The sequence below is a fragment of the Gymnoscopelus braueri genome (genome assembly GCF_963280865.1).
Source record: "Gymnoscopelus braueri genome assembly, chromosome: 20".
In the NCBI taxonomy this organism is placed as follows: Eukaryota; Metazoa; Chordata; class Actinopteri; order Myctophiformes; family Myctophidae; genus Gymnoscopelus; species Gymnoscopelus braueri.
This window is the reverse complement of record NC_137622.1, coordinates 39,326,919-39,342,423: the sequence shown is the minus strand read 5'-3', so window position 1 is coordinate 39,342,423 and position 15,505 is coordinate 39,326,919. Positions and strand designations below refer to the sequence as shown.

Genomic DNA, 15,505 nt, shown 5'->3' with positions numbered 1-15,505 from the left:
ACTATGGCTAAACCTAAACGTATTCCTAAACGTAACCTCAGTAAAACTATGCCTACACTAAACCTAACCTTATTCCTAAACGTAACCCCAGTAAAACTATGGCTAAACCTAAACGTATTCCTAAACGTAACCTCAGTAAAACTATGCCTAAACCTAACCTTATTCCTATAACCTCAGTAAAATGAATAAAGAACCGCTGGGTCCGACTAGGTTGTTGTAGGAACCGACCGTTCCGGATATACTCTCCCACCTGAGCCACTGCCGCCCCCAACTTCCAAATGTCATGACATTTCTTTCTCTCTCTCTCTCTCTCTCTCTCTCATGTTGAAGTATTTCATGGAAGTATAAATATAGTGAACCTGGAGCTAAATGGGAAGGTGGAGAAAACAGCACACACACACACACGCACGCAAGCACGCAGGCACTCTCTCTCTCACACACACACACACACACACACACACACACACACACACACACACACACACACACACACACACACACACACACACACACACACACACACACACAGGGGAGAGGGAGAGAGAGGCCCTGAGCTGTGGCTAGGTAAACACCTCACTACATAAAGACCTATTTCTTCGCTCTCTGTGTGTGTGTGTGTGTGTGTGTGTGTGTGTGTGTGTGTGTGTGCCGTGTGCGTGTGCGTGTGTGTGTGTGTGTGTGTGTGTGTGTGTGTGTGTGTGTGTGTGTGTGTGTGCGCGCGCCTTTCACACCAGATTTTTGGCATTTTTGTGAAGTTTCCGCTCCAAGAAAATAAAAAGAATTCTGCAGGTTTGTTGTTTTTTACTTGTGGAGCGGAGAAAAGCGAGGCGCTCCGTGGTGCATTAAGGACTGACAAAGACTGTTCTCACAGTATAGGCTCAACCCCCCCAGTACTGGATTCAAAGTATAGATACTCCTCCTGGTCAAATATTACTCCACTACAAGTGAAAGTTGCTCTGTCACATTTGTACTTGAGCTAAAGTACTGGAGTACTAAAAAATACGTATTCTATAGTACATACTTTTAGAAATACTTAAGTATTCAAAAGTACAATCGATATCACATATCGTCTCTGTTGGGTGGAAACCTCATCATTTAACAGTCCAAAACTGTTACTTTTCGGGATTCAAATTCAAAAACACCAAAAGAAGCAGATCTACAAGCTCAGAACGCACCGCAGACTGTAGCACATTTATCCAGCCTGAGTCCTGGGTTCAGAAACAGATTTAGAGTATATACCAGCTCTCAGCCTAATTACACATGAGAACCAGAGGGTGGGATTATACTCTTTCCCCAACACACACACACACACACACACACACACACACACACACACACACACACACACACACACACACACACGTTTGTATTACTAGAATGGTGGTTTTATGAATGGCACTTTTACAATCTTCTGCCATCTTTAAACCTTTTTGGCATTCTCAAATTCTACGGTACTTGTGGGGACATCCGCACGCGCACGCACGCACGCACGCACGCACGCACGCACGCACGCACGCACGCACGCACGCACGCACACACACACACACACACACACACACACACACACACACACACACACACACACACACACACACACACACACACACACACACACACACACACACACACACACACACACACACACACACACACACACACACACACACACCCCCAGTGGTGTAAAGTAACTAAGTACATTTACTTAAGTACTGTACTTAAACACAATTTTGAGGTATTTATACTTTACTTGAGTATTTCCAAGTTGAAAGTTTTAGTTACTTTTCAGATATAAATTATAGAACATGCATTAACCACTTTAGCCCTATTTTATACCTAGGCTATTTGAAAATAGCCGATCTACAAGCTCACAACACGTCGCGTTGTGAGCTTGTAGATCTGCTATTTTAAAACATTTTAGTACTTTTACAGTCGGTACGTTAAGTACATTTTGATACCAATACTTTTGTACTTTTACTCAAGTAAATGTAGAATTCCGGACTTTTACTTTTTCTACATTGCAGTAGTTGATACTTTTACTTAAGTGAAACATTTGAGCGCACGCACACGCGCACACACACACACACACACACACACACACACACACACACACACACGCATTGTGTGTTGTGTCTTACCTCTGCCTTTCACTGAGGTAAGCAGCAGCATCATCACAGAGCTCACAGTAAAGCACAGTTCCACCGTCCCCATCGTCTCCTTCACACTGCAGGGCAGAGCTGAAAGATACACAACACAGCACAATGTATAGGCCTACACGTACTTATATAAATGATGAATTGAATAATTTACTAATTAAAATGCATATTTTCATTTAATACACCCCCGGTACCCCATTCCTGCAATAATCCAACACTGAGCAAACTGTCAGACAATGTTGATCATACTCACAAAAATCTGAGAAAGCAGTTTAGGTCAGGGGTCTTCAACAGGGGGTCCGGGACCCCTAGGGGGTCCTCAGAGTTACTACAGGGGGTCTGCCAAATCTTTGTGTGATATGATTTTTCTTTTTTACCTTAACCGCTTGAACCCTATAGCATCCCTTTTCTGAGGAGAACTTTAGCCAAAAATAGCAGATCTACAAGCTCACAACGCCTCGCGCTGCGAGGCGTTGTGAGCTTGTAGATCTGCTATTTTTGGCAAAGAGGTTTGGTGTAGAGGGGAAAAAAGAGCAGAACAAGTAAACAAAAAAAATGTATAATCTGAAACACAATTTTATACAATATAGAGGGGGTCCCTGCTTCATCTCTCTCTCAGCTAGGGGGTCCTTGGCCTGAAAACGTTGAAGACCCCTGGTTTAGATTGTCATAAATATGTAGGATTATCCAAACAAATCCCAAAGCACCACCTCCAGAGTGATGAAAAGTAGTAGTAGTAAAGGAGTAAAATCTGGAATAAGGGACCCATACATTCAGTGGTGGAAAGTAATTTATTCAAGTGCTGTACTTAAAGGTAGGATACGTGATCTTTTTTGGGGTCTCTTCAGCTCTTTAGTAAACAGAATAAATGCATTTTCAGGTAGGTGACAAAGTGTTTTGTTAAAAAGGTTAAAGTACTATATTCTGATAGTAATCATTGCTACAGAGCGTTTGTTCGGTCACAGGGTTCTCTCCAGCTCTTTAGTAAACACAATATAGTAACATGGAGACTCCTTTTACTGAACAAACACTCTATAGCAATGAGTACTATCAGAATATAGAGCTATTCAACACATATTTTAACAAAAGTAAATCACTTACCCTAAGTAAAAGCATCTCAAAATTATACTTGAGTATTTCCACTTTTTTTGATACTTTGAACCTCTTACTCCATTACATCTCAGAGGCAAATATTGTACTTTTTACTTCACTACAAATATTTACAGCTTTAGTTTAGATAGTGGAAACCGTTTTATATGAAAAGAAAATTAAGAAAAGAAAATCTAAGCACAGGAAAGGACAATATTTGAGTTGTCTAAAACATTATGAATAGCCTATTCAAACAATTATCTGTTAAAAATAGATTCATAGTTAAAAATACATGCCTTGGTGGTCTATCAACCCCACATCCTCCTCTATTATAACCCCTGCATAGTATACACACAATCACACATAATATAGTTCAGTGAATTAGGCTATACTCACATTAGTTGTACACCGTGGTGGTGGGTTTCTTTTATTCCGAGGGCAATCAGCACAACACAGACACCCAATTAAGTCTTTAGTGGAGACGTCAGGTAAGACATGTAATCCCACATCATCTTCATCCGGTTTATAACGTTATCGTATCCATGTTAATACGGATTAAAGCACACAGACGAGGATCAGCTCATTCAGCTGGAACCAACAAAGCGGAAAGAGTCGGTGAGTTCTCAGTTATTGGCAGATGTTTTCCTCTGTCACCCAATGTGTGTGTGTGCTGGATCCATCCTGGTCTTCTTTTGTCGTGGTGGGTGAACTATGAGCTCTGACTGATTACACACACACACACACACACACACACACACACACACACAGACTGATCGTCTGGTGAAAAGTGGAAGAGAGAGAAGAGAGAGAGAGTGAGTGAGAGAGAGAGGAGGGAAAAGAGGAGGCGTGAAAAGGGGAGTGTGTCTGTCAGTCCTGATGTTCACATCTGGCTCACCGCTGCCTAATTAGGGAAAGCCTTCTCTTATTGCCGGCCATTGTGGAGACACAGCGGCACCTTGTGGCGGATTGCTGAAGAAGTTGTAATGAACCATGCATGCAGGGATACAGGATAGGTGGGCAGACTGGGCACTACTAGGGACATCTGGGCACTACTGGGGACATCTGGGCACTACTAGGGACATCTAGGCACCGGGATGTCAAATTGGCTATTTTGTCCATGTTAAAAAATGCAATATTTGAAAAATGGTCTTAAGTGATGTAAAGTATACATGATGTGAACATGCACGGACCAGTACATCATTATCAGACTGAATGTTATCTTTCAACTTATTGTTTATGCCCCTGGATATACAGGTTTTGTAGCAATTGTAGAAATATAAGCATGTTCTAATAATGTACTTTACTTTACGTAAGACCATTTTTCAAATATTCTTCTTTTTTTTTAACATTTTGGACAAAATAGTAAATTCTACATAATAGGAGGTGCCCAGATGTCCCTAGTGCCCACCTATCCTGTTACTGTATGCAGTGGTGGAAGTACTGAGGTATTTTTTTTTCTTTTTTACTTTAGTAAAAGCACAGCATATAAAAATACTATGTTACAATTTAAAGGCTAGTATGCATGGCTATGCAGGCCTGAATTCAAAATTCAACCTGAGTAAAACTACGAATAGCTGCGCTACAAGTTCACAACTCATCATGATGCGACAACTTTCAAATAGCCAAAGTATAAAATAGGCCCTAGTGGGCAATAGTGGGTAGTGTACGATATGTTTTGTATTAATAATCGCTTATACTTTTAGATTGTGGGGGTACAATTTAGATGTCTGAGTCATACATATGACCAGCCGGTGCTTAAGAAAGCATCTTCTATGAGGGCAGACAGCTCTCACCCCCTAAATCCTGAATATGAATTCTTGCCTTCCGGCCAAAGGTTAAAACAGCCCTGCAGCTAAAAACAGTAGGTACAAATTCTCATTTGTAGGCCTACCTACTTCCATTCGTGCCATCAATAATAGCAGCAGGAGGAGGTAGCTATGAGTAGCTATTATTATCTGGATCTTGTGATCATGGCTATGTCTATGTGGGTCTTGTGTATGTATGTTTACTGTGTGTTGGAGTTTCTTACTATCTGCTGTAACATAAATTGCCCAGTTTGGGACATAATAAACTTGAACTTGATCTAAATCTACAAGGTAACTTGTAATTACAGCTGCCATATAATTGTAGTTGTGTAAAACGTATGATATAGCCAGGTACAAAATAGGGCTTAATTGGTTAATGAATGTTAAGTAAAAGGTCTGTACTTAGCCCATTAAGACCTGAGGCAGATGAAAAAAGTGTTTTCTAAATCCTAATGCTTTAAAAAATACATTTATATTCAAAGATTTGGAGAAAATAAATAGCAGATCTACAAGCTCGTAGCGCGGCACTCGGTGCCGCGCTATGAGCTTGTATATCTGCTATTTTTTAAAAGCCTAAAGAACCCAGGGGCCTGTTGTAACCCAGGGGCTCCCTTGGAATACATTTGTTTGTGTGTATTTTGCTTTTTAGCCCTTTTTCTCGCCAATTCAGTCATCATCACAAATAAATCCCTCCCCACACACACATTTCTGTGTCGTCACTGCTGATGTATCCTGCCGGCTCATCTGCCAGTGAGGAGCGCCCTCCGGGAGGACGTAGAACCTAGCTAAAATAGCCGATCTACAAGCTCGTGTGAGCTTGTAGATCTGCTATTTTCAAATAGCTGATCGTACATGTTAAAGTGCACATGTGGCCCATAGTCGCTTCTTTTGGGCTGGTTTTCCTAGACCTGGTTGCTTGTTTCTCCCACAGAATCTGGCAACACTGTACACCTCCCTCCCAACACTTCCTGATGACAGGTTTATTAAAATATTATTTGTTGAGTGCCGGGATTTTTTTTACCATTTTTGAACCTTTTTCAAGTAGTCACAAAATATTTTCAGTGATCACCGTCCTCACGGTGATCCCCTCATTACACACATACAGGTCTCGTACAATCGGGGGGGGAAAAAATTAAAAACATTCGGTAATCCGTTCCATAGTTGCAGCCAGTTGAAAAGTTAAATTAACATTGTAAAAAAAAAAAGTACACAGGAGCCGAGATACAGGTTTTTGAAGTCATAAGTTAACCAGGAAGTGGATTGGAGTCTAAATCTTCGAACAATGATATCTCCTGGTGCTTTTTATTTTATTTTATTTATTTTTTTTTTTCAAAAAACGTATATATACGGTTTTGGCACTCAACGTTAGTACGGCCAAAAACCGTATATATACGGTTTTGGCACCCAATGTGTTAATTGGAATCCTGAAAAGTAAATTTTTTATTTAATTTCAAATGCATTTAGTTATACTTAAGTTAACTTTAATACAAATACATTGGACATAAAAAAGTCATTAAACTAATAATAGAGCGTCGCAGTTCCCGCCCACTTCCTGTTTTTTTTGGTGCCGGAAGAAAAAACTCAATGCATTTTTCCATTGACATTTCCAAAAATATTTATATCTATTAATGTAAGCCTCGAATCAAGCCATCATGACATGACATGAATCATGACCATAAACGTTTGATTCTGTGATTTTTTTTTTGTTGAAAACGGCAAAACAAAGGGTATTTATTAAATATAGTATATCATATAATTAAATATAAAATAAAAAAAAAAAAACAGAAAAAAACGTTTTATGGTCATGATTCATGTCATGTCATGATGGCTTGATTCGAGGCTTAAATTAATAGATATAAATATTTTTGGAAATGTCAATGAAAAAATGCATTGAGTTTTTTCTTCCGGCACCAAAAAAAACAGGAAGTGGGCGGGAACTGCGACGCTCTATATAGACTGAAGTAATTAAAGCGGTTCATGATTGCATGTTTGGAATTGGAACAGCTGAAATCAACATATCAGTATTAACCTGTGGGCCGCATTAAGTGAAGGTGAGGGCCGCATGTGGCCCCCGGGCCGCCAGTTGCCCAAGTATGGTATAGAGTAGTATACAAAGCAAGCCGGATGCACCGCGGTGGATTCGAACCCCCAGCCTACGCAGTGGTGGGACTTTACCACTGCGCCCCATAAGCGGCCTGGAAAAAAAAAGTTTGATCTCAATGGTTTTCTCCTGGTTAAGTGGTTAACCCTTTAAGACCTGAGGCGATTCTTAAAGGGGTAGTTCACCCCCCAAATAACTTTTTTTCTATTGATTACTCACCCCATGGAGCCTTGAATTCATGGATATTTTTTTGTTTTTGTCGCATTCCTTCCTTTATTATTTGATTATAATAAATTTAGCCCCATTGATTCCGGTAGGAGACACAAATGCATTTGTGTCTCCTACCGGAATCAATGGGGACACATTTATTATAATCAAATTATTGGCTTAGGAATGTGACAAAAACAAAAAAATATCTATGAATTCAAGGCTCCAGATGGTCAGTAATCAATAGAAAAAAAGTTATTTTGGGGGTGAACTACCCCTTTAAAAAAAATCTAAATCCTACGTTTTTTGAAAAACAGTAGGTACAAATTCTCATTTGTAGGCCTACCTACTTCCATTCGTGCCATCAATAATAGCAGCAGGAGGAGGTAGCTATTATTATCTGGATCTTGTGATCATGGCTATGTCTATGTGGGTCTTGTGTATGTATGTTTACTGTGTGTTGGAGTTTCTTACTATCTGCTGTAACATAAATTGCCCAGTTTGGGACATAATAAACTTGAACTTGATCTAAATCTACAAGGTAACTTGTAATTACAGCTGCCATATAATTGTAGTTGTGTAAAACGTATGATATAGCCAGGTACAAAATAGGGCTTAATTGGTTAATGAATGTTAAGTAAAAGGTCTGTACTTAGCCCATTAAGACCTGAGGCCGATGAAAAAAATGTTTTCTAAATCCAAACGCTTTAAAAAAAATACATTTATATTCAAAGATTTGGAGAAAAAAAATCAGGATTTTACAAAAATAGCAGATCTACAAGCTCGTAGCGTGGCACTCGGTGCCGCGCTACGAGCTTGTAGATCTGCTATTTTTTAAAAGCCTAAAGAACCCAGGGGCCTGTTGTAACCCAGGGGCTCCCTTGGAATACATTTGTTTGTGTGTATTTTGCTTTTTAGACCTTTTTCTCCCCAATTCAGTCATCATACAAATAAATTCCTCCCCACACACACATTTCTGTGTTGTCACTGCTGATGTATCCTACCGGCTCATCTGCCAGTGAGGAGCCCCCTCCGGGAGGACATAGAACCTTCACCCTACACCTCCCTCCCAACACTTCCTGACGACAGGTGCCCCCCCCCCCCCAGCCCATAGGAGTACGTGCAGTGTCAAATATCAACCCTCCCCTGAACCCATTGTGATGAAATCATGTTCGTATCAATCTGGGAACCCAGTGCCAAATGAAAAGGAAAAACAGCGCCCTCTGCTGTTTTTGACTATCTCAGAGCAGAATCTGAGATTCTTGAGAGATTATGTTCGTATAGACCAGGGGGTGATGCAACTTCGATGATGGAGAGGGCCACTATATTTTTACTTTTTTTGTAAATTAATGCCGTACTCTTCCTGTCATTCTAGTATGACACACAAAAGTAGCAAAAATAGCTGATCTAAAAGCTCAAAACGTGTCGTAGTGCAACACGTTTTGAGCTTGTAGATCTGCTATTTTTTGCTACTTTTGGAATTGGAATCCTGAATTCATTTTTGGTATTTTTGAATTGGAATCCTGAAAAGTAAAATTTTTATTTAATTTCAAATGCATTTAGTTATACTTAAGTTAACTTTATGAACTTAAATACAAATACATTGGACATAAAAACGTCATTAAACTAATATAGACTGAAGTAATTGAAGCGGTTCATGATTGCATGTTTGGAATTGGAACAGCTGAAATCAATATATCAGTATTAACCTGCGGGCCGCATTAAGTGAAGGTGAGGGCCGCATGTGGCCCCCCGGGCCGCCAGTTGCCCAAGTATGGTATAGAGTAGACAAAGCAAGCCGGATGCAACCGCGGTGGATTCGAACCCCCAGCCTACGCAGTGGTGGGACTTTACCACTGCGCCCCATAAGCGGCCTGGAAAACACATTTTTGATCTCAATGGTTTTCTCCTGGTTAAGTGGTTAACCCTTTAAGACCTGAGGCAAATTCTTAAAAAAAATCTAAATCCTACGTTTTTTGAAAAAAATCGAAAAAAAATGTTTTTCACGACTTTTCAAAAATAGCCGATCTACAAGTTCATAGCGCGGCACTCGGTGCCGCGCTATGAGCTTGTATATCTGCTATTTTTGAATAGCCAAAGACATCTAAAGTGACACATATGCGTTCCAGGTATCAATGGATTAAGAAAGTCACCACAGTCAAGAAAAGTCGAGAAAGAACAAACACAAACATCTCGTCTTGTCGTCTACGATTTATTTTGTTACACATCCAACATTGACAGGAATGAGTCATCGCATGATAAAACGGACAATTATTAATTTATAATACCATCAATTTCAGTTTTTTTTTCCTCCTCCACAAAACCTCTGGCCCATAAATGACCCCAAAAAAAAACAGAAATGCAGCAATCCAATGAACGTGTGAAGATAAAACGTGTGAGCCCTGAACTGAGCGAGGCTAGAGAGGGAAGGGCAGAATACGAGCAAATCAGAGAGCGAGAAAGAGAGAGAGAGAGGTGCTAGCGTGTCCGACATGTCAGGGTACCACTCTCATCCCAAAGAGGATTTCCTAGTGCTTTGAAACAAACACGGCTCTGGTGGTGCACCCCGGTAAATAATAATAATATTTAACATAAATTACACAAATCTGAGAGTGGAAAACCTGTGGGGGATTGCAACAAGAGAACAGTGGATGATATGTTATTATAAACCGAGATATATATATATATATATGACGTTGTGTGGAGCTGTACACCTTCTCTCTGTGCCCCTAGAAGAACGCGAGGACGGACTAACCTAAGCTAGTTTTGGCTTTAGGGGAGGTTGTTGTCGTCACCGGACAGCCAGCCATGTTGGGCGGTGTGGCACCAACCAGTCCATGCTCTGTGTGGCCGCTGGCTCCGCGGCCGTGCCATTCTAGACCAGCTGATGTTTAGTGGAGGGGGGGGGGGGAGGAGGGGGGGTGACAAGATGGCAGATGTGTTAATGCCGTGGTTCTCAAAGTACCCCCTTCAAGGACCCAAGGGAGTCCCCAGTAAAACGACTGATCGTTATGAACCCGAAAATGGACGGACCCTAACAGGTCTGTAACTCTGGTATAGTGTACAAATGGAACCAAATGGGACCCCCGTAATGCAGTACAAATGGAACTGGAATTATGGGGTTCCTCGTGGTCCTAAGGTCTGCCTACAGTAACTGGGGGGTTCCTTCCTTGACATTTAATTGAAAACATTTTGAGAACCATTGCGTTAACGTGTTACGGTTCCACGCTCTCTTGGTTCTCTCCGTAGTGGCGACAGCAACAGTGCGTACAGCAGCAGCAAACTACTGTGTCTTCTAATGCCTTTGGCCCAGAGGCCAGCTCCTCTTGGACAACTAAGTATATGTCGGGTTTTAGGTGGTTAAAGCTAAATAGGCTTTGGTAGAGGTTTGGGTTGTGTGGTTACCTCAAGTTGCCATGACGTAAGTCACAACTATTGTGCGAGATATCTTCAATAGTTGCTCCGTTGATTTTTCACATTCCAAAATAAGTCTCCTCATTGACTTAAAAGATTTAAGAAATAAACTATTGAAACTATCTGGCCTATATTTGGAGTTAAGTCATGGCAAGGTAAACCAAGAAAAGCAAAAAAAAACTAAAAACCTCTACCAAAAGTGTCCTTTTTGCTTTAAGGCAGTGGTTCTTTAACCCATTAATACCTGGAACGTATCTGTGTCACTTTTAGATTTCTTTAGGCTATTCAAAAATAGCAGATATACAAGCTCATAGCGCGGCACCGAGTGCCGCGCTACGAGCTTGTAGATCTGCTATTTTTGAAAATTATTGAAACATTTTTTTTTTTTTTTTTTCAAAAAACTGTTAGGATTTAGACATTTTTTTTAGAATCGCCTCAGGTCTTAATGGGTTAAGTGGGGTCCAGGGTTCCTTGAAGGGGTCCGTTCGGTTCCATTTGTACGCTCGTACGGGGGGGGGTATTGAAATTAAATAAAGTATGAGAACCACTGCTTTAAGGAGAAGGTTAGGTTGACAAGGTAGGGATAGGGTTAACAGGTTTCTACTATAACAGCAGCCCCCCCCTTGGTGTGCCTTTTTACGGTGCCTGAGTGGTTCCCAAGCCCACCGCGTTGGCGTAGGCCGACAGCAGGCCCACCACCTGCCGGGTCTCCAGGGTGAGCCTGGCCTCGGCCAGCCAGTCCTGCACCACCCGCCGGGCCTCGCCCCGCAGCTGGTTCACCAGCTTGGCCGCCAGCTCCAGGTCGCCGCGCTCCAGGCAGTAGGTGGCGTACGCCAGGATCCTGAACGGGTCGTCGAGGTCGTCCCCGGCGAGCAGCGGCGGCGGCGCCAGCTCGCGCTCCTCGAACAGCAGCGCCGCCTGCGCGTAGGACAGGAAGTACTGGTACAGGGAGTTGTGTTGTTCGTCCACCAGGGCCACGCGGCGCGCCAGCTGGCGCAGCGCGTAGAAGCGGGCGCGCAGCGAGGCCTCGCTGTAGACGCCGCGCCGCAGCGACTCGCCGGGCAAGGCGCCGGCCAAGGCTTGGGCGAAGTCGTCGCCGGCGCACGAGTCGCGCACGGCCGCCGCGGCGCCGTCCAGCGGCTCGGTCGGGGAGTCGGCGCCCGAGGTCCTCAGGGCGAAGTTGAGGCCCTCCACGGACAGCCACAGCGTGTGGGCCTTGCGGGCCTCCTCCTCGGCGATCACGTGACCTGTGGTGACACAAGGGGGCAGACCATAAGATGGCAGACCACTTGGTTTTTGTTTTTTTTATCAATCAAAAGATGTGTTTCGATTACACGCAGGAAGAAAATCTGATAGAACTGTGGTTCTCAAACATTTTCAACAAGCCCAAAATGAGGTATAAAGGTATTTGGCCACTGACCCCCATTTGAAAAGATTTTGTGCCAGGGACCCTCATGAAAGAAGATTTGCGCTGGTAAAATGTTTTACAATTGTTTCAAATTCTTTCAAAAATTTCCGCTCTACAAGCTCTAGATCAGAGGTTCTCAAACGATGCGGTCGGACCCCTAGTGAGGTCACGGGAAGGTGAAGAGAAATGTATCCTTCCCATTAAAGGGGAATTTTGGACTAAAGTTTTCTTACCTTTTCTATGACGTTATGATATCTTAGGATGAATGGTATAGTAGAAAAATTTCATAACTCCACCCCTGAGCCGCCACAGCTTAAAAGCTGCGCGGATAGGCCTTAGGTTAGATCACATATTTTAATAGCTTTTTTTTTTTTTGACGTTCATAGTGACAGAACACTGTCCCAAAAAAAAAAAAAAAAAAAAAAAAAAAACAGAAGTCTCTCTAGACGAGATTGAAATCTTGAGATTTCAATCTCGTCTAGAGAGACTTCTGTTTTTTTTTTTTTTTTGGTTGCATAGTGTTCTGTCACTATGAACGTCAGATCTCACCAAAAAAATTATTTAAAAAAGCTATTAAAATATGTGATCTAACCTAAGGCCTATCCGCGCACCTTTTAAGCTGTGGCGGCTCAGGGGTGGAGTTATGAAAATGTTCTACTGTACCATTCATCCTAAGATATCATAACGTCATAGAAAAGTTAAGAAAACTTTAGTCCAAAATTCTCCTTTAAGTCCATTTTATTTGTTTTTATTTATAAATGTAGGAAAAAAAGAAAAGAATCAAATGGTGGTCTGTGGACTAATGCATATCAAACTAGGGGTCCTTGAAATGTTAAAAGGTTGAGGGACCACTGGTTTTTAGTGCACGTCTAATTCTTACTGTCGATGGCCTCCTCCATGCCCTTCAGTCTGGCGTAGGCTGCGTTCATGTCCAGGGTGAAGTTATCCAGCTGGTCCTGGGTCAGCCGGCGGTACAGGGTCTCCTGCTCCAGCATCTTGCCGCTCAGCACCTGGAACAGAGCCCGGGTCAGCCGTTAACCCATTAAGACCTGAGGCGATTCTTAAAGGCATACTAGGTAACGTTTTCAACAAAACTAAAGTTAAATTGTATATCTTTTGTGAGTGGCAAAAGTTTCACAACACCCACTCCATGAATTTCACCCCCGGAAGCCTTTTATTTATATATTTACTATTGAACGGTGAAGGGGGGGACTTTCCCGGGGAAATGACGTCATCTGGCTGGAAAACGGAGGCGGAAATGCACTGGTTTCCTGTTTGGCCAGGAACTAACGCAACGGTTTCCTGTTTGGCCAGGAACTACCGCGCTATTAACAAAAAGGAACCTCACGCTGATTTTAAGAGAATGTAGGATTGGAAGATCGAAAAAGAACAGAAAAAGAAAGCACAGCTCATGGTAACTAATGCTCCACTGGCTAAGAGAAACGATCCGTAGATAGTATAAAACAATTAAAAGATCGCTTTTTGAAACGCTTCCGGCTTCCGGTGAAAACGAATGGAATTCTGGGTAATCGAGGACTATGGAAATTGTATGCAGTGACGGTAGTGACCAGCAGAGGTTGCTAAAAATCGTTATTTGTGATTTTGCATTGTACAACAGTTTTTTTTTTCTTTTTTTCGGATTTATCAAAAATAGCAGATCTACCAGCTCATAGCGCGGCACTCGGTGCCACGCTATGAGCTTGTAGATCTGCTATTTTTTAATACGGTCATGACGGTTTACTTGACCATTGTCAAACAAATAATTAACAATTTCATTTTGTAACATTATGAATAAAAAAATACATTTCTGTTTGCCTTTTAGGCATTGTAAAACAACCTTGTGAGCTTATAGAGCGACTATTTCTACAATTTTTTGGAAAATGTTTGAAAAAGGATGAATACTTTTCAACATGGAAACGATCGATACCTCAAATAATTGTGATTATGTAAAAACGGTGACAGGCCTACACAGAGAAACACACACACACCAGCCATAATACACTTGAAGACACTTGCTTCTTTACTGTTGCTGTGTGTAGTTTGGTACACTAGACTAGACAGTACTACTATGATCAGAGTGATCAGAGAATTCCAAAGTGTTAGAGCTACAGTATATTAGACACAGTTGGACAGACAGACAGACATGGACACACACACACACACCAGTGGTGGAAAGTAACTAAGTACATTTACTTAAGTACTGTACTTAAGTACAATTTTGAGGTATTTGTACTTTACTTGAGTATTTCCAATTTCCATTACTTTTACTTCTACTCCACTACATCTCAGAGGCAAATATTGTACTTTTACTCCACTACATTTACTTGAAAACTTTAGTTACTAGTTACTTTTCAGATGTAAATTATGATATAATGAAACATACATTAACCACTTTAGCCCTATTTTATACCTAGGCTATTTGAAAATAGCAGATCTACAAGCTTGTGAGCTTGTAGATCTGCTATTTTCAAATATTTAGTACTTTTACTTTTGATACTTTAAGTACATTTTGATGCCAATACTTTTGTACTTTTACTCAAGTACATTTTTTATTCTGGACTTTTACTTGTAACAGAGTATTTTTATATTGCAGTATTGGTACTTTTACTTAAGTAAAGAATTTGAGTACTTTTTCCACCACTGACACACACACACACATGGACAGACACACACACACACACAGACAGACACACGCACACTGACAGACCTCCTCGGCCTCAGCTCTAAGCTCCTGCTCCTGGACTTTGAGGACGTCTCTGAGGTGGTCGGTGTGAGCTGCAGCCTGACGCCTGAGCTGGGTCCTCATCTCTGCTTCCATCACCTCCCTCAACTCTACCAGCTAGAGACAGAGAGGAGACAGAGAGAGAGAGAAACGGAAACAAAGCGAGAGATACGAGAGAGAGATTGAGAGAGAGACTCAGATAGAGGGAGAGAGATTGAGAGAGAGAGAGACAGACAGAGAGAGAGAGAGAGAGACAGAGGGAATGTCAGGGCACTTTGGAAGCATGTGTTCCCCACTCTGCATTAAATAGCTGCATTTTATATTCATGACATCTCACATGAAGGATGGGATGCAATGACAAAGTGATTTTTTTTTATCATCATAGGTGAAGGAACAATGAAAGCATTCACTTAACTCAATGAGTGCCATTGACGTGTTTCACGTGTTTTACCATAATGGCGCAACATGCCAATGACGTGTTTTTGATTTTTTTATTATTTTTTTAAACGCTCAGGACCCAAGATATCATCATTTGAAGATTTGCTGCTCCATTCACTTCTCGTTTAACTTATTACTGAAAAAGGCTGTATCTCGGCTCCTGAGCAA

The 15,505-nt window shown here is 41.6% G+C and overlaps 2 protein-coding genes across 2 annotated transcripts in view; one reads left to right on the top strand and one right to left on the bottom strand.

Moving 5' to 3' along the window:
• The window catches only part of polr1a (RNA polymerase I subunit A), a 445,779-nt gene that overhangs the window by 384,599 nt on the left and 45,675 nt on the right, over positions 1–15,505 (top strand). The window lies entirely within an intron of this gene.
• immt (inner membrane protein, mitochondrial (mitofilin)) overlaps positions 9,552–15,505 on the bottom strand; it is a 39,988-nt gene continuing 34,034 nt past the window's right edge. The window contains exons 12-14 of the mRNA XM_080415301.1: positions 14,885–15,016; positions 13,058–13,187; positions 9,552–12,016 (exon numbers count right to left, since the gene is read on the bottom strand). Of these exons, the coding sequence (XP_080271427.1) occupies positions 11,406–12,016; positions 13,058–13,187; positions 14,885–15,016 (873 nt within the window). The 3' untranslated portion in view covers positions 9,552–11,405. The remainder of the gene's footprint in view (positions 12,017–13,057; positions 13,188–14,884; positions 15,017–15,505) is intronic.